Source organism: Balearica regulorum, chromosome 14 (genome assembly GCF_011004875.1).
Source record: "Balearica regulorum gibbericeps isolate bBalReg1 chromosome 14, bBalReg1.pri, whole genome shotgun sequence".
Taxonomy (NCBI): Eukaryota; Metazoa; Chordata; class Aves; order Gruiformes; family Gruidae; genus Balearica; species Balearica regulorum.
In genome coordinates, this window is record NC_046197.1 from 8318073 (window position 1) to 8341209 (window position 23137).

Below are 23137 nucleotides of genomic sequence, written 5' to 3' on the forward strand. Positions count from 1 at the left end.
TGTATCTATTACTCTGCTATGCTTTATATGGTTTGCCTTTATTCTGTTAACTGTCTCCCTGTGTGACTGATTTTAAGGTGTGACTCCTGCTTTAGGACAGGGAGAGTTCATTTTACTTTTGTTTCAGAAATTTGTGAGAGTCAGAATTTTATGGGTTACTGCTTTGTCGTAAAGATTCTTGAAAGAAACTTAATAATTTGAGGTCTGCGCTAGAGGGTTTTTACTGACTTTTTTCCACCTTTTTGGATCTGAGAGTAATTCTGCTTATTAGAAGAATCCACTTAAATTTATTATTTCTGTTGACATTTCCCTGTGGAAAATGAGCCGCCTTATTCTGACTCACAAAAGCCAGAGAAGTAGGAGCTTTGGGCTCTTATCTTACTACTTCTGTGAGAATTATTAAATAAGCTGCAATCATAAAACTGAATGTACCATTTCTGTTGAAGATTGTTTTGACTTTCACATTAATTTTTAACTTGAGTAGAACTTCCTTTCTCCAGCATGGTGAAAATACGTTCCGCTCGTGTATCTCCCTGAATAGGCAAGTAATTGGTAAGATTCTTGGTGGCATTTTGTGAGAAGGAAGAATTTTGCAGGATTGAATCTGTCACAGAAAGTATAGGTTACGACCGTAGCAAAGAAGTGAATGCAGTTTCTGTGGGAGCTGCTCATCCAGAGCACAAGTTCCTCACTAACAGAGGAAGGTGCGGGAGCTGCCGATTGTGTAACCACCATCGACATCCGCCTTGAAGGTGGTTTCCATGAGGACCTGTGTCCAGCAGTTGCTGGAGGTCGACTACTGCAGATATTTCAGGGCTAGGGAGGAGAAGATTACACACTGTTTTCCAAGACCCACATGATTTAACATTCAGACACAGACTCCTGAGAGAAACAAGGGAATGTTCTTCCAAAGACAAGTGTTGCACTATAGGGTGGTAGCACTACTGTAGTTGTTACTCTGTTAAGGCATAAACAGGTAGCCTGTGGGCAAAGTTTCTACTATTTTACCTATGATAATCTGTGCTTCCTTACTTCTACACTTTTAGCAGCAGTATTATCCGCAGAATTTGTGCAATGAATCAATGCACTTTTTGTGGGGAAGATACTCCCTTTTTTTCCTAACTCTTTAATTATTTAATTAAACATTGTATCTTTATCATCCCGGAATAATAAATGTTAATATAGGGTACATACACAGTCCAACTTAGTCACTAGAACTAAGCACCAGTTATTTCAGGCACTGAGAATTAATTAAAAAGCCACCAAATCTATGTGTCTCCTTAGAAAGTTCTAGCTCTCTTCCATATTTTAAGAGAGTCTGTATGTCCTGGTTTCAGCTGGGAGAGATTTAATTTTCTTTCTAGTAGCTGGTATAGTTTTGGATTTAGAATGAGAATAATGTTGCTAAGACACTGCTGGTTTTAGTTGTTGCTAAGTAGTTGTAGTGCTTACACTAAGTCAAGGACTCTTCACCTTCTCAAGCCCTGCCAGGTGCACAAGAAGTTGGGAGAGCACAGCCAGGACAGCTGACCCAGCCTGGCCAAAGGAATAGTCCATACCGTATAACGTCCTGCTCCGGATAGAGCTGGGGAAGCTAGCTGGGAGGCAGGATCGCTGCTCAGAAGCAGATTGGGCATCAGGTTTTTTCACAGGTGGTGGTCAATTGCATTTATGCATCACTTGGTTTTATTATTATTATTAATAAAATATCATCATCATCTTCCTTTGTTATCCTATTAAACTGTCTTTATCTCAACCCACGAGTTTGTTTCCCATTCTGCTCCCCATTCCATGGCGGGAAGGGGTAAGTGGGCAGCTGCGCGGTGCTCAGTTACCAACTGGGTTTAAACCACAACATTGTATTAAATTTGATATAATATCAGAATTGTAAGTTAGCTATTTTTAAAGAGAATGTGATAAATTTTAATCTTCTTATACTCTCATGTATATAAAATTGAATTACTAGAACACCCCAACACACACAAAAAGGTTGTGAGGAAGGTGTTTCATATGTTCTGAAATGCATTAAGTTACACAATTTTTTCTAAGAAATTTATGAATGATAAACTTTTTTTTCCTATTGAGGAGGACACAACTAGTTCAAAGACTTTTTGTGTATATGATTTATTTGTAGTATGGTAGCAATATAAATTTTTAAAAGAAGCTGAAATAAAGCACTTTTTAATTTCAGTGCTGACATTATCTGAGTGAACTAGACATGCAGTTTTCACAGCCAGAATAAGGAACATGTTTTGCAAAATATTTGAAAGTAAAACTTTCAGTTTTCCAGTGATTGTCATAAAGCAAAGGGACTATGAACTCTGTATAAGTGGCGGAGATGTACTATCCCTTTATTGCAAGGCTGTTTGTTACATACTGAGTCACTCACCCATCGTGCTGCTATTGTTTCATTGTTCTGTGAGTCCTGTAGTTTTTTAGCATTCTCCCTTTTATTTATTTTTTTCGAAAGGGAGAAGTGAAGTGAATGCGGAAAGACAAGGATACATTTCCCAGTGATAAAATATGAAAATCTATGAAGTACTGCTCTGAGCTCTTCTGCCATAGCTGCTGCATTGTGTTATATGTTTTATATATGTTATCTTCTAGAGGAGCACATATTACTTCAGAGAAAGTCTTGAATAACTTCAGTCTAAAGCCAAGGTTATTGTACTAGAAGATTTTACTGCAGAGTGGTGTGTACTTTTTGTAGGAATTTAAATTATGAACATGATGTTGTAGCTGAGTTTTGGACTGAGTTTTGGATAGGATAGTAGGCAATCCTATCTAATTTAAAGAACAATTTCAAGAGCTACATGCGGAAAGATATAGCAGAAAATTGGGCATCACTGCATGGAAATCTGCAACAAATGGTGAGACTGTACCTCGAGTACTGTGCTGAGTTTTGGGCCCCTCACTACAAGAAGGACATTGAGGTGCTGGAGCGTGTCCAGAGAAGGGCACTGAAGCTGGTGAAGGGTCTGGAGCACAAGTCTGATGAGGAGCGGCTGAGGGACCTGGGGTTGTTTAGTCTGGAGGCTGCAGGGAGACCTTATCATGCTCTACAACTACCTGAAAGGAGGTTGTAGCCAGGTGGGTGTTGGTCTCTTCTCCCGAGTAACAAGTGATAGGACAAGAGGAAACGGCTTGAAGTTACAGCAGGGGAGGTTTAGATTGGATATTAGGAAAAAATTCTTCACCAAAAGGGTTGTCAAGCACTGGAACAGGCTGCCCAGGGAAGTGGTGGAGTCACCATCCCTGGAGGTATTTAAAAGGTGTGTAGATGTGGTGCTTAGGGACATGGTTTCGTGGTGGACTTGGCAGTGCTAGGTTTACTGTTGGACTCAATGATCTTAAAGGTCTTTTCCAACCTAAACGATTCTATGAAAATTCTGATTCTTCTGACTCAGAATTACTTTACCATGAAATAACGGACAAATTCTCCAGTTTTCTATGACTCTTCCCAGCTAGCGTGCAGATGGCACAACAGGCTGTCCTTCAGCAGAGAAATGCGGAGCTTCTTCCAAAGAAAGATAAGAGGCATATATATTTTAGTTTCCTCTTAGAAATTTTGTATGCTTCATTTACTAACAACATAAACAACAGGAAAACTTAATGAGGTTGAAGTTTCTGTATGTGTTCTGACTCCCTGTGTTTTCTCAGCTACAAAAGTTTTTTCCTATCTTGTATGTTTTGGCATCTTATCCTCCTTATCCTTAACTTGTTCTACGGTTGTGCCTTCTAGCTTTAACAAATACAATTAGCGCTCTCAGAGAGTACCTAACTATTCAAGGACTGCACACAGCAGAAATGGGGAGAGTATCTACATGTCATTAGACAGCTCATTTTTCTTACTCCGTTTGGGACTGGCCAAGTTGGAACATAGGTTGGAATACTCATGAAATGTTGAGAAGTGGTATGAGAGCTTATTACAGATTCTGGGTATCTTGAGCATATAATTTCATCTCAAACTGAGACATAATATCAATAAAACAATGGCTATCTTTTCCTATAAAACTACATTGAGAAACTCTATATGCAGTTTACCGTTAAAAGATTACAGCAGTCAGTAGCCGAACATTCAGGTTTAATGATCGACTTGTAGAAATGTCACCATTGTTTATCCTTTGCTAAAGTCAACTCTTCACCTATGATCATACAAGGGAAGCTTATCTTTTATGTGACTAGGCAGAAGAAGGAAGAATTCTGTGAACTCTATAATTAGCAATAAATCTATTTTAATTTAACAGTAGATCTGTTAGTAGGTCTAGCAACCTTGACACATATGGCTAAATCCAATATTACTGTTCAGGAGAGAGATTTGTCACATTACAGTTTTGTTCCCAGGTTCCACGTATTTGAAATTGGTTCTGCTGGCTGCTGCCACCACCGATGTTTCCAACTATTGCACAGCAGGACTGTTTCCAAGAAGCAGAAGTGAACAGTGGGTTTAGCTGCAGTACATGGTTTCAGTAACTGATTCAGAGTTTGTGACTCCCAGTCAGCGTGTGCAGAGGATTCTTCTGAAGTCCATGACAAAGAGATGCAGTCTGTTACAGAGTGTGGTATCCTTGCAACCTCTTTGGATTGCTCCTGATACTGTTAATGGGGAGTCATAGTTTGCCCTTAGGTACGCAAGTCTGAAGCAGAATCTCATGTTGCTTTTGACAGGATGTATGTGCATACATTTAAAGAAAGCATTAGTCTTTGTATTTTCCTGGGCTTCAGCTCTGTCTTTGCCTCAACAGGATCACAATCTGCCAGTGCTAGAGTTAAGAGAGTGTTATATAGTTCTCATACTACCACTCTACTGAGATGAGCTATCTGAAATTGTCACCTTCTTGCTCATCATTTCTGTTGCGTCTGTAATGCTGTAATTACAGGTCAGGGCTGCTTCCTTCCAGGGCAGAGATAAGTTTCTGTTGCTGCTTATTCCCCTTAGCTTTGCAGAGCCACTGCAGCTCTGAGAGGGAATTGGATTCTGTCCATCACCACATATCATTAGCATTGCTCTCCTGTCTTTCAGTGCTGTTTTTTCTTCACTGATGATGTCAGAACTGTTTAAGTTGCTATTTTGAATTTCAAATCTCACTTGAACTTGTCAGAAGAGGAAAATATCTGGGATTTTGAAAAACTGTCCCCTATATAGCACTGAAAAATAAGAACTGTTAGCACTGCTGGGATAGTATTTGTTATGGGTATTATTTTCTGTATCACTTTAAGTTTGGAAATGTTATATAAACTTTGGCCTGTGAAAGGAGCAGTGCCAATTTCCAGCTCTTAGTTGAATCATAGAACCAAAGGTCTGGAGGCAAGGGCAGATTTTCAGCTTTCTCAGAAATAATAGTTTGTCTGAATTATTGACACCAAACTTTACTTTCCTTGCAAGTTAGTTGTGGTACGCAGTTCTTTGCACTGTAGCTATGCTTGTTTTGACACATGAAGTTTTCTTCAGGTCTCCTTCATAACACTTTATGTAGTTAGTGTAGTGCTTTAGGGTTTGCCTCTTCTTTTTTTTTTTTTTTATTTTTTTTTTTTGGTGGTACATAATCAGCCTACATTGAAAATATACATCATAAAAAAGGAAGCTGAAGACTGGTTTGCATTGTTAGGAATCACAAAATGAAATATCACAAGGTTTCTCTTTCTTTAACAGCAGATGAAAAGATTAGCGTATGAGACAGTTCTGTAATGTGTTTCATTTCATATGGTGCTTCTCCAAGAGCACTTGTTATTCTGTTATCATCCCTAATGACTGTAATGCGTTGAGTCACAGTGTTATTTTTTAAAAGCTTTCACTTTTTCATTGTTTGTTCTCAAGGTTACATTATGCAAAATACAATGTTATATTTTGTGCACTAGTCCAGGCTGTATAAAAATATTTTTAATCCTTTTATGAAAAATTGAAATAGCTCTGCTCTGGGGAAGAGGCTTTATGCCTGTCTCAAGTATTCCTAACTGCTGTAATGAGCTCCTGTTTCTTGCTCTCTCTGAAAAGGTGTAGGTGATGTGTCTTGACTTTAAAAGTATTCTAAGGTGGTAATTCTTCCATACTCTTGCATTGGTAATTTGGTGTAGCTACTCACCATGTATTGCAATCCACTAAGAATTATCAAAAGGTAGGGTTTTTGTTTAAATAATTTTGAAGATGAAAGAGAACTTTTTCTACTTTACCATAAATGTGAGAAAAATCAGGGTAAAAATATGAAGGAAGTACAGAGAGAGGGAAGGATAGACTTCTCATTTTATTTCAATCGATTTGCATTATGGATAAGGATGATCAAGTGAGTTGAATTAAATATGTTATTCAAAACTGCTGTTTAGGCTTGATTAAAACTCTTCTACCAATCACTTTCATTACTGTGACACTTTTTTTTCTTTACTTGCAGATGAGGTAAGGCACTGTGTCTTTTAATGATTTTATAATGTTTCCTACAGAGCTTTTATCCTAGCTAGCTGCAGCCTTTGGTCCCTTTTGTGGTATTTGTTGCACCCTAAAATCCTACTGAAGACACGTTAGAATTGTGAGTGCCCAGCTCCACCATCAGAATGAGCAGGCACTTCACTGATGATAGTGCAGGGGTAGTTTCGTCTCTGTGTTCAAGTCCCTGGTCTGGTAGACTCTGGTAGGAAGAATGTGTTTAGTGCAGAGAAAGGTATTTGAAAACTTAGTAGTCAACCAGGTTAGTATTTACCACGATTCTTTTGTGCACTTAAACCTTGGCTGTAAATCTATGCTCCTGCCTTTTCCTCTGTGAACTACTGAAATTCTTCTAAAACTCATGATTATAATATACACATAGGTATGGAAATACCGAGGCTATTAAACAAAACAACAAACGTCCCCACCAAAAAAACCCAACCAAACAAAAAAACCCATGAGCTGTAATTTTTTTCTGGTCTCGCTCCACCTTTCCTCAAGTTTTCCCCAAAATTATTAGTCTTACGTTTATGTTGGAACAGTGCAATTTCTTTGATTTTCCTCCAAATTTTAAAATAAGGAACCAAGTATGAACTTCCAACAGTTGTTTTTTGTTTGGTTTTTTTTTAATGATATATGCTGCTGCTTGCTCCATTTACATTTGCTACCAACAAACGTATCTTCCTCAGCAGTCTGCTTTTCTTAAAAGCTGGAAGACTTCCATTGAGGGGAGCCAAAGGATTCTTTTCCCCTGCTTTTTTCTGCTCCAGGACGCTTTCTTTTGAAGCATCTGTAGTGACCCACACAGATTGACAACAATATATTTTCAAAAGCAATTCTGTGAATACCCATGTAGTGATTGAAGAAAGAACTTAGTGCCAAAAGGTGTTCCTTTTCTCTGAGAGCCCAATACATACGAATGGTCAAAACGTAAAATTTAAGGCATCTTGTCTAGATTGACAAGAAAGAGGTAGGACTTCCTAAGTGTTTATAGGAATAACTTGCCCCTACTTTTGTTCGCTTTTCTTTGAAGAAGTTTACAGGGATGTTTTTTCTGGAAATGACAGTAAAGCATTGTTAGATAGGACAGTTAAGGATACTAATGAAAAGCTTGTACAGCTTCAGTGTTTCTTAAGCGCCTTGTGGAAAGCATTGCTTGAGTCAATTTTGAGTGAATTTTCAGCCTTTTTCAGGCAATTGTGGTTTTCTGCCTCTAACAAACTCTTATTAGGTGTTTAAGGAGAAAGAATGAGGTCCATCAAATGAAAGAGTTTTCTTTCTTGTTGTCAGATGAAGAATATAAAAGCCGTTTTTTAAACAGTTATTGAACAGTCTAAATATACTTTGAAAGGCCAGTAACCCTCATAGAGGGGGACAGGATTTTGAGAAGAAAACTGTTGGTCACCTAGTCTCTCATGAATACCCTGGAAAGATGTAGCTGCTGCTCCTCTTGTCAGATGGCGCAGTGTCTGCATTTGCTATAGACAATCCATCCTGGGTCCCATTTTGGAGGCACACCCACATCATGTTAGATTTTATGATTTGAGCTAAATCAGTTGGTCAGCCTTCAGCTCAAAGATACCTTGTACAGGTAGCTGCTGTGCAACGCTCTCATTTTTCCACTGATGTGGAAGCAGATTCCCCAGCTGCAGTTGGCCAGTCAGCTGTACCTAACACAGGAGAAAATCCTTGTTTCTCTGAGGAGTCTGTATAAATCTAGCAGCTGTAGGAGAAGGGCACTGGTCGGGTAGAGGAGGAGAGAAGAAAAGCTAGAAACCTTGCGGCATATGCACTAAATCCGTACCTGGCCCTATGGGGAGTATGTGCAGGACATAGTATTTTGACTGTTGGCAGATTCCAAATTGTAGTATTTTTTAATTACTACAGAGTTATATAGAATGTCAAGGAAAAAAAAAAATTAAGACTTTATTTTTGTCTGCACATGAAGACGACTGGATGGGAACACAGTTAATAAAATGCTGCTGAGAATTGTGCCTTGGTTCATATTCAGCTCAGGGTCCTATGCCTCTGTGAGGTTTATCAGCAAAAATTTATTGATGGTGCAGATGTTTCTCACAACATTTAAAAGGCACATTTGACACATGTTAATGTTAGTAGGTTTGGTGTAATCTGGAGGCATAAATATAGTCTAAATGCTTTGTAAAAAGGGCCCTGAGAATGTTTGCTTGCTTTCTAATGTGAAGATGAAATAATACTTCATTTACAAAGCACTATTGAACAGAAGGAAGAACTAAGTGTCATGAAGGGATTAGGGCATTAACCCAGGATATGAAATATGTGTCTTTCTCTGTTTCTCTTTAGATTTCCTCTGACACCTTTCTTTGAGCCTTTCCTTTTTGGCTTGAAGTTCTCCACTATAAAATGAAAGTAATACTGCTATCCTAATTCATGCTTCATTTTCTCAGGATAAACTGATTGATGATTATTACAGCTTACAGTACCGTGACAATGGTGTGTAGAAGGGAAGCTCTCTGCTCGCTCACCAGACTGGCATAGCCTTCTTAGAACAGCATTAGTTACAAGTAAGCAGCAGACATGGTATTTCAGTAAAAATAGGCAAGACCATCAGTTATGTAGAAATATATTTTCTTCTTTCAACTCTGTGCGATCAAGGAAAGCTTGGAACAAGACACACTAACAAGCTCTTCTGTTTCCTTCCTAGAATTACAACAACAGCTGCTTGTATGATGGACCTACGGAGATATCCGCTGGATGAGCAGAACTGCACGCTGGAGATTGAGAGCTGTAAGTACTTCTGCAAATCCTACTTATTGTGTGGTCGACTGCTTCAGATTTTTTTTCTGTCTTTTTTTTTTTTTCTCCTTTTTTAACATGCTACTAACCTAGTTGTCTTTCTGTCTGATGACGTTTAGATCCTTGTAAACACATGGAAAAAAAAAAAATAGATTTCCAGATGGATTAGTAATTTGTGGCACAAGGATTAGCAAAAGTTATTCTGAGTTTTGATGGACAATTTACAGCTTTAAAAGTCTCATTCAAATGCCTTGTTGGAGTTCATGTGAGGAGCACAAAGATTATTATCAGTTCTTTATCCTCCTTTACTGCTGAACTATGTGGCAGCTTGTTTCCATTTATAAATGACAGCAAGAGGTTAGAATTGTCCTTGAAATAGGTGGTTTGTGGGGTTTTTGTTATATGTGCTGATTTAAGAGCTGGTGTCTCTATCAAACTTTCTATGTAGATAAAACTTGTGAAATAAAATTTCAAATCTCTTTTCCTTGTAAAAACTTTAGGGAATCTAAGTACATCAGAGAAAAAGCAATTCATGATCACTTTTATAAAAAGACAATATTGTAAGCATACATTATGTGGCATTCTGATTAAGATCATTTCAGCAATTTCAAGGTACATTTCCTTGTTCAGGAGAACCATAGGTTCAGCTGGGGTGTATTATTAAGTTGAATGGGACAAACAAATTGGAAGTGAATGTTGTGTTTTAAGATACGGTACACAAAAGTATATGTACTTTTAAAGTAACTTCTGTATTATAAAAGATTATGTGGGATTTCTGTGTGCACTGAAGTACAAGGTGATAATAGCTTGTGCTACAGTCTGGTAAGAACTTGGTAGAGCTGAGCTTCTTTGTTCTTCTATTCTAGAAGGCATTTAAGAATATGCTTTAAATTTATGTCCAGGTTTCTTTCATTCTAGTCTAATTTAAAGGCATGCCAAAATCCTTTCCTGAATTAAACTTGTGATGTTGCTGTCTGAAATAATTTACATGCATAAAATAAGCAAAATCAGTCTTTAAAGGTCACCCCATCTCTATGCTGAAATACACAAGCAGGAAAGGTGATGATAGGCTTTGCTCTTCTGAGAATGGATAAAATCTTGTTGGGTCTTTTTTGCAGTTCATTATAGAATTTCTATTGATAGCATTTGATTAAAAGTTTCCTATCTGCATCCTTTAACTAGTATAGTAGGCTGATTTTAATGAGCGAGAAAACTATTGGCATAACTATTCAGGTTTACAGAGATTTTTACTAAGAATGTGAGTTGCTATACCATTGGCTCTTAATTGTTTTTGTAGCAAGGACCTGGAATTTTTCTTTTTCCCAATTCTCTATTTACAGTATTGTTTAAACAGTCAACAAAATCTTGCCATCTCTGCATTGCTGAGATGCCTGAATCTTCTTGGAATTCACAAACTACATATCCCCTGCCTGTCATGCTTGCAGGACCAACTCTGGGAAATATTCCCAGGAAATACGTCCCAGGTCAGTCCTTATGCAAAACTGAAAAATAAATTATGTCCCTGCTTTTCAAGGAGAACACTTGTTCTCATTCAGACTTAGAATGTGGGACTTCTGGGTTGAAATTTCCCTTTCATCTGTTTTGGAGTAGAAGTTTGGAGCTGGATCAGTTATCTTTCAAGAAACAACCCTGGAAAACAGGGCATTGAGCTCTCAAAAATTGTTGTTCTGCTTGGTATGAAGAACACAGTGCTCATTGTATCATACAAAGGGTGGGAGTTTAATTTACCGTAGTGGTTAGGATGCTTGTAGGAGAGCTCCTTAGCCCATAGTTGTGCTTGGGATTGCCCCGACCCACATGCAGGACCTCGCACTTGGCCTTGTTGAACTTCATAAGGTTCATATAAACCCACCTCTCAAGCTTGTCAAGGTTCCCCTGGATGGCTTCACCTCCCTCCAGCGTGTTGACCAGGCCACACAGCTCAGTGTCATCAGCAAACTTACTGAGAGTGCACTCGATCCCACTGTCCACGTCTCCAACAAAGATGTTAAACAGCGCTGGTCCCAATACTGACCCCTGAGGAACAGCGCCACTCATCACTGATCTTCACTTGGACATTGAGCTGTTGACCACAACGGCTTTAAGTGCAACCATCCAGCCAACTTTAGTTTAAAGCCCTCTTCACCAACTTGGCAAGTCTATGACCAAAGATGCTTTTCCCCTTCTCTGTCAAATGGACCCCATCAGCTCCCAGTAGACCAGGTTTCTCAAAGCGAGTCCCGTGGTCTAAGTAGCTGAACCCCTGGCTGTGGCACCAGTCCTGTAACCATTTGTTGATTTGCCAGATTCGACTGGCCTTTTCAAACCCCTTTGACTGGGAGGATTGATGAAAAAACTACCTGCATTTCAGAGTCCTTACCACTGCTCCCAGGGCCCTGAAATCCTCCTTGATGCTCCTCAGACTGCTCCTATAATTGTGTCAACAATTTTTTTTTATATATTTTATTTTTTAAGTTAAATGTCTTCCTGAGCCCTGTTGGGACCTTTATAATATGTTTAAGGAAAAGGGTCATAGTTTCTCACAGGCTTTATTTCATGAAACTGAATATGCTAGTCTGTTTTAGCTTACTCATACAAGAGTATGCTAGTACCATAAACAGCATCCCAAATGAAATCTCTGTCACACTATGGCATTAATCCTGCCCTTTTTCCAAGAGCCACCTTTGCCTTTCTTCACAACTGTGTAACTTCCACAGCTGTTAGTCTTTCCTGGAACAGTACAGTAAGGTCTTTCCATTCCTCAGTCATTTTCCAGCAGTGGGTTCTAGCTTTTGGTAAAATTTTTTTTGCATAGTACTAAGAACACATGACTTGGCATTTCATAGCACTGTTCACATAAATCAGTGTTCTTAATATTGCTACAGTTCTCAAGGTTACCCAGTTCTTGCTATATTTGTTCTGATCATCCTTTGTCTTAACAGTGTCTGCAGATTTTGTTTCATTAGAAATTTCATTAACATACAAATACTAAAGAATATTAATGCCAAGAAGGAAGAGCGTTGCATGTAATAATTCTCTGTACTCAGCATGATCTATTCTTTCAGTGCAGTACAATTTTCTACACATCTTTTATATGTCTTGACTGTCATCTTTTATATGTCTGTTCTTAGATAGTCCTATATCAAATGTTTTAATAAAGTCTGGGTTAGATATACTTTGTTTAAAAAAGGAGTTATTGTCTAGCCAGATCCTTTGAGTTAAGTCATGATAGATATTTATCCCATTTTCATACATGTTAACGTCTCTAATGTCCTTCCATTCTCTCTCCACTTCCTCCTCTACCCCCCCTGTTATTGATGCCAGAGTTGATTGGCTTCTTAGCTGTCTGGGTTACTTTTTTCCGTGTGTCATTGAGTTTACTGAAATTTGTGGCCAATATCAAATTTTTGTTTATCTAGATTAATTTGCAAATTAGAAATTATGGTGGAAAAGGGTTGTATATACACTATAAAAACAAAATGGAGGAGGTGGTATCATTTATTAAGATACAAGAGACAGCATTTTTCCTATATCGGTTTAAGGTAATATTAGTGAGATTAGATGCTGAAAGTGTAAGACAAGACTATTCCCCATTAGTTCAAAGAGTATTAATTTTGAGGATTCAAGAATTAAAATCCTATTTTTTTCATGTATAGCTAGTTACATCTCTGTGATCACTTATTGTTTTGCTCATCCTTAAAGGGCAGAAACATGTTGAATGTTTGGTTTTGCTATGATGCTTCTAAACCTGTAGGCCATACTTTCCAAGGGGGTCTAATCTGAGCTATTCTACTTCTCCCTTTCTTTTGTTATTTCCCAACACACTGAATAGCAGGGTTATAATACCAGAGGGAAATCAATTTTCCTGTGTATTCATCTCTCTGTTGCCTGCAAGTTGGGAAACTGAGAGCTTTTTCCTTTTTAGTTGAATATTGATTTGACTCAGTAAAATATTTCTCCTTTCTGCTCCCTACCTCTGCCACTGCAGTATGAATTGCTGAGTTTCTGACAATGTTCTAGAATAATTTTGTTTCTCTGCTGTTTCCTGCCTCTCTGGAGTTGTAACTGTTGAAAGGAATCTCTTAGGTAATCAACCGTAAGACTAGTGGGAGCTCAAAGGCAAAAAGAAGTACAAGGGAGTTTGAAGAATAGTTCATATTCATGTAAATAAATACAATATCATATGGCACATCCTCTAGCATAACAGAAACTATTGTAGTAATTTTGAATATTTTTAAAATGTAATCATTCGAGATTCATCTGGTACATTTGAACTTTGTTTGTTTCAATTATGTGGTGCTGCATAAAGACAAAAATTCACTTAAATTCCTCCTTGTCTCATTTCATGATATGTTTGCCATAGCTCTATTTATTTTATGCTGAGGTATAATTCAGAAACTGCCTGCCTTGACAGTGATTTTTTTTTTTTTTTCTTCCTTTCTTTGTTGCTGTGGAACAAAGAAAAACGCACTGAGTTTCTCCTTAGAAGCATATTCTCAGAAACATTTTCCATAGTGTATTAAAGATGTGGCATTAAAAAAAGTGCATTAAAGCCCTTCTGTCTGAAGCCTTAGCAAACAGGGAGCTTGCCTCTCAGACATATTGACCAGGGAAAAAGGGCAGAGTAAGAACAGCACGCACAGACGGGGAGGAAGGACTGCTTTGCTGACGAATGAGAAATAATTGTTTTCAGGACACTTCATTTATATAACAGCCTGGGGGGTTTGAATCAGAAATCATTACATTTTTTTTGTTTCATGGCAAAAAGGCCACAGAAGCACACTGAGATAAGTTAAAAACTTCCATCCAATAACAGAATGTAGAAAAAGCCACAAAGAACAGAGGTGAAATAATATAATTCCTCCCAGTGGCAGTGCAGCCCAGTATCAAACACTTTCTAATCAGATCACCTGAAAGCTGATCAACAACAGAAACAGAAGTCATCTTTTTGTGCTCAAGGTGACTTTACAAGCACATTTAAGGCACTGAAAAGAAATCAAAGATGCCTCTTGCTGAAGCCTTGAGTACTTTGCAGATGGCTGCTCTGGCCATAGATCAAAGCTATAATCAGGTCACACGGGACAAATGGTAGAACTCCATGAGCCGACCAGGTAAGGCTTTTCTGGGTTAGAAGAGAATGTACCTGATGCCAGGCAAGAGACTCTGCCGATCCCCAGGAGGGTGGATGTTCCGTAAAGGAGGATACCGTGGGAACGTGTCACTTCAAACAGTTACACAGTAAGTGGAAAGCTAAATACATTATTTTTGGGCGTCCTGTCCCCTTTGTCCTTTCAGCTAAGTCTGTTTTGCCTAGTGATCCTCGAACAGGGAGAATATTCCTCTATCGCTAGAAGTTGACCTTATCAAAGTGACCCTTTTTCCTCCTTGTTCATCATCTGTAAGTTCAAATGTCTTAATTTGGATTCTATGACAATTCAACCTGTACAGCACTTTGTGGGGGGAAGAGAGCTAGATTAACAAACAGTGATAAATTCCGCCTCTTTACCCACACTCTGTCCATTTCAGCAATATGAACTCGTAGTGTGGCTTCCTCGGGACAGGTACTTCAGTCTTTATTTGTTCTTAGTAGTTTTGTCTCATGTATGTCAAGAAGAGAAGTAGTATAATTTCAGTGGCATAATGCACACTGGCAATGAACAGGAAATCCTTGACTCCTCTTTGGTGTGTAGATGGGATGATTCAGTAACAGCTAAAAAAAATCCCCCAACAGTAGATGATTCTTGTGGCTCGTCTGACGAGGGGAGGGAAATTTGGACCTAACCATCAGTGCACATGAATGGGGCAGGTTGTGTACAAGTGAACCAGTGTTTGTAAGCTTTTTATAACGCCCCTAACTTCAGTCAGGCTTTCAGACTGGAACTCAAGTAACATCCAAGATAGATTACCCTACATGTAGGCAAGACGGAAGTATATTTCTTATTTTCTTTATATCTCAGTGCATCTTTGCGGCAGTCTACATCTTGGAAGCGCTCATAACACAAAGATGATGTACTGTTTGCAAATGAGCAAAGAATTATACAGAAGCTCTGTGACAGCTTCTTAATTCTTTGAAGCAACCTGGAGTTAAATTTAAAAGGGAAAAAGGGAATACAAGATACTAATATCCAATCTCTGCTTATCAGCACTGGACAATATAGGGAATGTAGATTTCCACAAGAAATTCATAGCTTGAAGCTCCTTTTTTAAATCATTCTACAGTTGAATGTGGAGAATATATAGTATCATAAAGATACAGAGACAAAATGCAAACAGTTTTAAAACTTCTAAGGCATTTTGCCTTTTATATCCAGTGTGAGCTAGAGTACATTTGTCCTTACTGCATATAACCCTGCCTTTTATCAAGGGATTACTGGAAACAAAAAGAGCCCAGTTCAAAGAGTCCGTATTCAGAAAGCACCAGATTGATTTACTAAAGGCTTGGGGAAAAACTAAATGTCCATGAAGGCACTTCTGATGTTGTAGAAAGATGTCCTCCAAGAGAAAATAATCTATTTCTAACAATTACTCTGATAATCTTATATGCAATAAATTATGTGGAAGTGTGGAAAGCTGATGGGTTGGCACTTCACAGTCCTGTTTCCAGAAGGTATGAATTTGACACGGTAAATATTTTTTTTTTTTTTAACTAAACAGTAGTAGGATCTCTGTTATAACTTCTCATACTTCAGGCAGATGTTTATCTGTAGGTCTAGTATTCTTTTCAAACACCTTGTAACTGGTGACTTCAAGAAAAATAAGTATTTATAAGTGCTATTGGAAAGGACATCTGTGGTACTGTTACGTATCTTAGGTCTATGTAGTCTGTGATCTGAAATTATAGTTTATTTTTATTATTTTCCTTGGAGTGTATATACATATATATTTTATTGGAAGTTTGCTGTACTTAAAATTATTTAAAGCCTTGATTCAGTCAGTAGGCAATACAGACTCAAAATACACCAAAGATTCTGCTTATCAGTAATATTCATTGCTCTGTCAAGTTCTTCTATTTTGGTGTAGGCAGAAAAGCAATTGCTTTTAGTTGAGCACTAGCTTGCTCACCCGTGATTTCTTCTTTTGCTACCTGGTGCTTCAAAGTGTTGGACCTGATCATTATTCCCAGTTGAAACTGCACAGATCTTCCAAAGGGGCAGAAAAAAAATATTCTCAGTGCTGGCATGCATCGTCTTCCTGCCGGCAAGAGGTCATGTTAGATCAGAGGCTGTTGTTCCTGGTCATAAGTAGCCATGGTTTTGGAGTGGCAATACCAGCAACTGTCTGATCACTCAGTTAAGGTGGTGGTACTTCTCGAGTTTGGCCTAATGACACATTAATTTGTCATACTTTCTTCTATCATTGTGACAGCTGTAGGTTATATAACAGCTTTTATGGACTACCATGAGATTTATTTGCATTGGGTTCATAACAGCTAACATACCTGACTTTGTGGTGGGATGTGAGAATAATCCTTGCCATTCCCCTTTCTCTTTTTTAACCAACAAAACCATTATTGACATACAATGTTTTGCTTCCCTGTTATGTGTGGCTCACTTGGATTGCAAAGTTTAGTGCTGAACAAAGGTTTATTCGGGACTTGGTGAAGTGACCGAAGTAACAAAATGCTTTTGTAAATAATGGACTTAGTCCAACCTCTGTCAAAAAAACTTCTATGAGGCAGTTGTGTCTTACTTGCAGATAGAAATAGTAACGCATAATTACTACATCTCTTTTTATGTGGAAGAGTGAAATGTTTCAGTGTTTATGTGTAGTGCTAAATCCACTTCCAGTTTTCAAGCTTTTTTTTTTCCTTTGGATGTGTCCAATTCGTGATGAACTGAGAATATCCATCAGACTTTCTGTAAAGAGCAAACTTCAAATATATTTTACTCTATACTTTTTAAAAAAAAAAAAAAAAAAAAAAAACCAGACAAAATCTCCATTCTTTGACAGGAGTTTTATTCAACTAAATCTATGTTTCATTAGAAAACTAAACCACTTTGTGGCAAATTCAGAGTTACTACTATTTATCTAACTTCCTGTTCATACCACAAGACTTTGAATGTGGAAAGTTTTTTTTATAAAAAATTTTAAAAAACCTTGATGGTTTCTTTCCCCATTTCCATGCAAGTTGTCATTTTACTTCATTCACAGATTTAGAGAAGCATTCCTTCACTTTGCATGTCCTATACACTGTCCATTTCAGAGGAGAAAAAGTTGAAGTTGTTTTTTCTTTGAGAAGACCATCCTTTCTTCTCTCAAGGAAAATAAAATTGAGTGAAATTATTGTGCTCAGTGTTAGGTTTCAAGCTATCTTTTGAAGATAAGTCAAAATGAGATGAGGGATTTAAAACAAAAAAACTTCTGAAGGTTAGGTCCTTCCTTTAAAAACATTTTTTTTACCTCGTTGTAAGTGATGGAAGTAGTGCCGAAAGCTAATAATGGCTTATCCTCCATAGTATCACTTTAGTCAATTATTTTTTTTCAAAATGAAATAATTTCTTCAACATGGTACAGTTTTTATGAAATAGTAATATTTATCAGATGCTGGAATCACTTGACCTCAGGTCTTATGCTTTAGAAGTCATTGGAGACTGATTATCCTGCAGTCATCACATACCTTTGAAAAGAATTGAAATATGTTTCTACAGTCATTTTATTTCCTAAGATAAGAGGTTTCTTCCAGCCTCTCTGTCACTGTTTTAGAGAAAATAAGTATCAATTCATTTTCACTGTGAGAAATAAAAATATACTCTATTGATTTGCCTTTTCCCTATTGATCAATTTACATTCAGTTCTTGATGTCTTTTGGAGACAAAGCAGCAAAGAGTAGTCAGTTGAAACTTATGAAGATGTAGCTAATGGCCAAAACCCCTTTGTCTGATGGTTGTCCCCAAGTAAATAGTTTCAAAATGTTGAGCCTTTTATCTCAAAAAAATAATTTATTAACTATTTAACCCTAATTTTAAGGGCTGAGACAGACATCTTTCTGAATACCTCAGCTTTTGGAATTTGAATAATAAACAGTAATACATGTGGCTTCAGATATTCTTTTACTCATTGGGATGTTTCAGCCATGACAAGTATTTTCTCGGGCAACTGTATTTACCCTTCCTTCATCAAATTAGATTACATACATTTAACAAATGATTTTTTTAATTTTTTTTTTTTTAGATGAGTGTGCAAAACATCTAGGAACAGAAAGGCAATTGCTTGAATCTTATCAGTCTGATCTGTATTTGCACTTGGCCACTGATAACAGCAGTTTAAATAGTTACGCTATCGCTGAATTACTTAAGTGGGGGAAGGACTAGAAAATGCATATGTGCCATCGTAAAACTGTGGATGAAATTTGACAAGCAGTTTGGTCCTGTTTACAAAGCAACAACAGCCAAAACAGGATCGGCTCATTAACTGCACTGGGAAACAGTGTCCATTCTTTCCCCACTTACAGCAGTCAAACTTGGGTGAGATGATGTAATGCTCATTCAGGTTCCTCCTCTGAAGAGAATTGAATTTGCTTCTTGAGGCACAAGCCAAATGACCAGACTTGCAGTGTGTTCTGTATTGGGTCACTTTCCATTGATGCTGTTCCATTTGGTATAAGTTTCTAGAGTGGGAATTGGAGCTTCAACACTTAAATGTGAGCTTAACCCTCGTCGGTGACTCCTATTAAAGAGAAGAAATATCTCTTTTTGTCAGCAGGGCAGGGGTTTTTTGTTTGGGTGTTTTTGTTTTCCCCAAATTCTGAATTTCCTTTACTTTTCTTACTGATGCTAAAATACAAAATATTTCATTTTTGGTCTGTGAACAGGAAAACAACTTCATTGGGTTTCTTTCAGCAAATAGAAGCCAGAGGAGTGAATAAGATCATCTTTTATTTTGATTATGACATTGGGTTTGGGTGGAAGAAGGGTTAACTTTTCAAGTAGACAAGCCTGGAAAACATTATTTTACTGTGGTGGAATAACAGAGAAGAAATTGAATTAGCAGAAGCATTGGCAAAGTTAAACATCACAATGTTTTTCATTCCTTTGATCAGTATATTGCACTTTTCTAATGATGAGAGCTTTGTGAAACAGTTAATTTTGTTCAGTTGTTCATGTTATTTGGTACTAGTAGTTCAGATTGTTCAAATTCCACCTGTGCCTAGAAAATATAAGCTACTTTCTGTAACTGGATGCAGTCCTGTTTTCCTATGTCTTAAAACTATATATTGACTTCAGAGTTAGTATTGCTTGCAATACTAGTACTTCATTTAAAAAGAATTCATCGTAGTATTATCCAACTTTTGGCAATGCTAGGGGAATTAGTTGTCATCTTCTATCAGTCTAATGCTACTATAATTGATGTGAGAAAACATGGTTGCAAATTTGCTAAGGCATTGCATTGGTGTGTCATAAAAAAAAGTCATAAAAGGAACACTATACAAGGAAATATTTTAGTTTTAGAAATTTTCCTGATACATATGCCACTCATGGTATTCAATATGCATTTGACATGCTGTCCAAAATAATTTGGGTGGAAATACAAGAGTTGTATCTTTTATGTATGAAAAACTGTAACTCTTAAATAAACTTTGTCATGACGTGCCTTTGTTCTGAGTCAAAATTAAATGCAAATTATACTGTCATTACTTTTAAGTATCCTCAAAAATATATTTTGTGAAAGAACATTTATAAAGGAAAGGATATCTAACTAGTTGAGAGAAGTCATAAAGATCATAGTCTCAATCATTTATTTTGTATTTATAAAAGGGTTGGGTATTTTTTCTTTTTTTCTTATATAATAATTTAGATGTGTTGTTTTCAGTGTTGCTTTTTATGTGGGGAAAGAGAAGTCACTAAGATTATTAACATGTCCTTATGTTTCAAGGCATACTTCAAGAATAATTCAGGATGGAAGGGACCTCAGGAGGTCTCTAGTCCAACTTGCTCAAAACATGGTCAGCTCTGGGGTCAGACTAAGTTGCTCAGGGCTTTGTCCAGTCTGGTCTTGAATACCTCCAAGGATGGAGAGCGCAAAACCTCTCTAGACAACCTGTTCCAGTGCCTGACCTTCCTAATAGTGAAGAAGTTTCATTGCAGTTGTGGAAAGGGGCCATGTTGTGTATCTGGTTTATCCTGTCCTGGCGTGCTGGATCTGCCTCAGAAATAAGTACTTATCGTAATTAATCTGAAATGGAATGTAAGTGCTGTGCAAGCTGTATTGTAAATAAATAAGCTATAAGTCATATAACTGAATGACAATATCATGAGAATGCTCTGAATAAATTTATATATTGTACAAGTAGCCTTGTAATTTGACAAAGGCATCTTTGAGTTAATGAGTTAAACTGTATAGTTTTCTTTCCCTTTGTGATTTTTCTGCTGTGGTGTAACCTATCCATATCTCTTGGTTCAGTTACACGGGTACTATTCCCACCATGTAGATTGAAGTGTCTCTGTACACCTTGACATTCTCAATCTCTTGTTAAGCTTTAAAAACTCTGAAAATAACGATTCTTTTCCCCTGGATAATGATCTAAGAATTTTCATTACGATGTTTGGCTCAGTAACACGTTTCTTGTTACACATATCTAAAAGGCAATTCTTTGTATTCTGTAACTGCACAAGGTATAAGTTGTCTTGGTTGTATATGCAGCACGGATATGAATAGTCAGCTTTACAGGAATATATTGGGAGTACATTTGTTTAGGTTACAGCTTTGGAACTTGTGGTATGTCGTATTTCTACTCTTCAGCTGCAGAACAATCCACTACTTACATTTGCTACCATACAAGCTTGTCTCATCTTATGATTGATGTGTTACTGTAGCCAGAATTTGAGATGTTACCTCAGCCACGGCAATTATCTTACATAATAACGGGGTAACGTAACAGGAAAAAACCCCTAAAAACCCATGTCTAAAGAATACACCTTTCTACTTTGATATTATGTGTACGCATACCGTGCTCTAGAGAAGATTATGCAATATTGGAAGTAACAACTTGTAACAGTAGTAGTCTGCAATTATCATGAATGGAATGAAGTACTGAGTTAAATCCAGGTACTTTATTGATGTGTGAAGCATTATTATCCAAGTATTTGATGGTTTTTGCATAACCTCATAAAAAAATTCCCTGGTAAAATCACCACTTTTATCCTGTTTTCTGAAACAGTTAATTGACAATCAACATATATTAGAAGTGAGTATGTGTTCAATAGCAGACACAACTTTGTTCAAGGCAAAGACCAATTTTGGGCTGCTACAAGAACTAGTTCCATAAAAGCAGAGCAGGCGCCTGCATCTTACTGTGTGGAAGCTCGTATGGAAGCATCAGGGGCTCTTCAAGAAAACGGGAATTTCTGTCTCCTGACCACAGCCTGGAACAGTCAAGTCTCTTCAACAGCTTGCTCCTGGAGGACTGATACGTACCAAAATGTTGCACAGACAACTGAGTGATACTGTAATGCTGGTAAGTTAAGTTTGTGCTTGTGAATTTTGTTTTTATTCTTTTGGGGTTTCTTTGTTTCTGAACCTTTGTAACCTCTTACCTGACATACATTCTATCACTGTTTTGGGGAAATTCTGGAAGGGGGCAAAGAATGCAACAAGTAGATTTTTTTTTTTTCTTTTTGCTTATGGTCCCTCTTTATCTTCTTTTCTTTGCAGAGCCAAAGTGAGTAATATAAACGGTAACATTGGTGACTCCTGTTCAGTCAGAATTATTGTCCTAGGCATGGTATTCATGCCAAGGAACTTCTCATTCTTCACATACAGCTAACATGAATGTGCAGGGGAGCAAATGACCATCTAAGTGCTGCAAGTGCAGTGTGTTTATACTGTAAGTTGCCTGTGTTGCTGTAGCATACTCTGTGTTGGTGGCGTTGTGTGCACTAACTAGAGTTTTATTTTTCTTGCAGGTTTCAAGAACAAATTTCTGCAACTCCAGAAACATGCAGTCTTATTAGGTAAATACATGATATTTTTCTCCTGCAAAACCTACCTAAGTTCCTATCAAAGATTGTTCTCTTGCTGACCAAGAAGAACTAGCTTTTGTTTATTTCTATTTTTATTCATTTATGGGAAGATGGGATTAAAGAAGTGGATTTTACATTTTGCTATGAGGGCAGAAAAACCTATACCTCACTGTGTCCGAAATTTGCATTTTACCCTATAATGTGTTATGTACAGCATAGCCTTCTCTTTTTCTTTAAAGTGAGTCTTCATGTGCTGCTGCTAAATACTGTGGAGTTGACTGTATCAGTGTGTGAAATTTACTTTCATTATAAAATTACAAGATCTTCGCTGAATATGTTAGCTTTCTTAAAGAAATAAAACTAGTTTAAACTGTTGTATCTGTGTGTTTCATTATGAGTATAAAGGAATTCTGAACAAAGTAGAACGTGGCAAAATAAATTTTAAAGTCTAAGAGAAGATGACTGCCAGATTGGAATCCCTGGCAGCTGATTTTTCTATTTTTATATACATATATATTAAAAAAAATTAAAAATCATTATATATATATATAAAAATATTTGTAGACATATTTATTTTGGATGGGAGATCTTGAAAATGATGCAAGTATAAGTAGTGTTTGTACTGTGCAAATTCCTTTCGATTTGTGCTACTGACTGATGTATGTACAGACTTTTAGTCACCTTTTTTTGAAGATACATCTTTTTGCAACTGAAGAGCGAGCTTCTATTTGCAGATATTTACATATGTACTAGCTCTTATTTGGCATTGAAACTGTACTCAGGGACACTTTGTTCTGTGACTGGATGCCAACTTGCTTTTGATTTTTAAGGAATTAAAAAAAAAAAGATATTTGATAAATTAGGTTATTATGCCTGTGACAAATGGTATGGCCGTAATTTTACCAAACATAAAATTGTAAATACATTGATGTCGTTATCATTTAAGGATGATTTTCATAGTTTTAATGGCAATATATGAACAGGC

General features: G+C 37.2%; 1 protein-coding gene across 3 annotated transcripts in view; it reads left to right on the forward strand.

The window, feature by feature from the left end:
• GABRB2 (gamma-aminobutyric acid type A receptor subunit beta2) overlaps nucleotides 1-23137 on the forward strand; it is a 175865-nt gene that overhangs the window by 87923 nt on the left and 64805 nt on the right. For all 3 annotated transcript variants that reach the window (XM_075766498.1, XM_075766499.1, XM_075766497.1), the window contains exon 7: nucleotides 9102-9184. In XM_075766498.1, the coding sequence (XP_075622613.1) occupies nucleotides 9102-9184 (83 nt within the window). The remainder of the gene's footprint in view (nucleotides 1-9101; nucleotides 9185-23137) is intronic.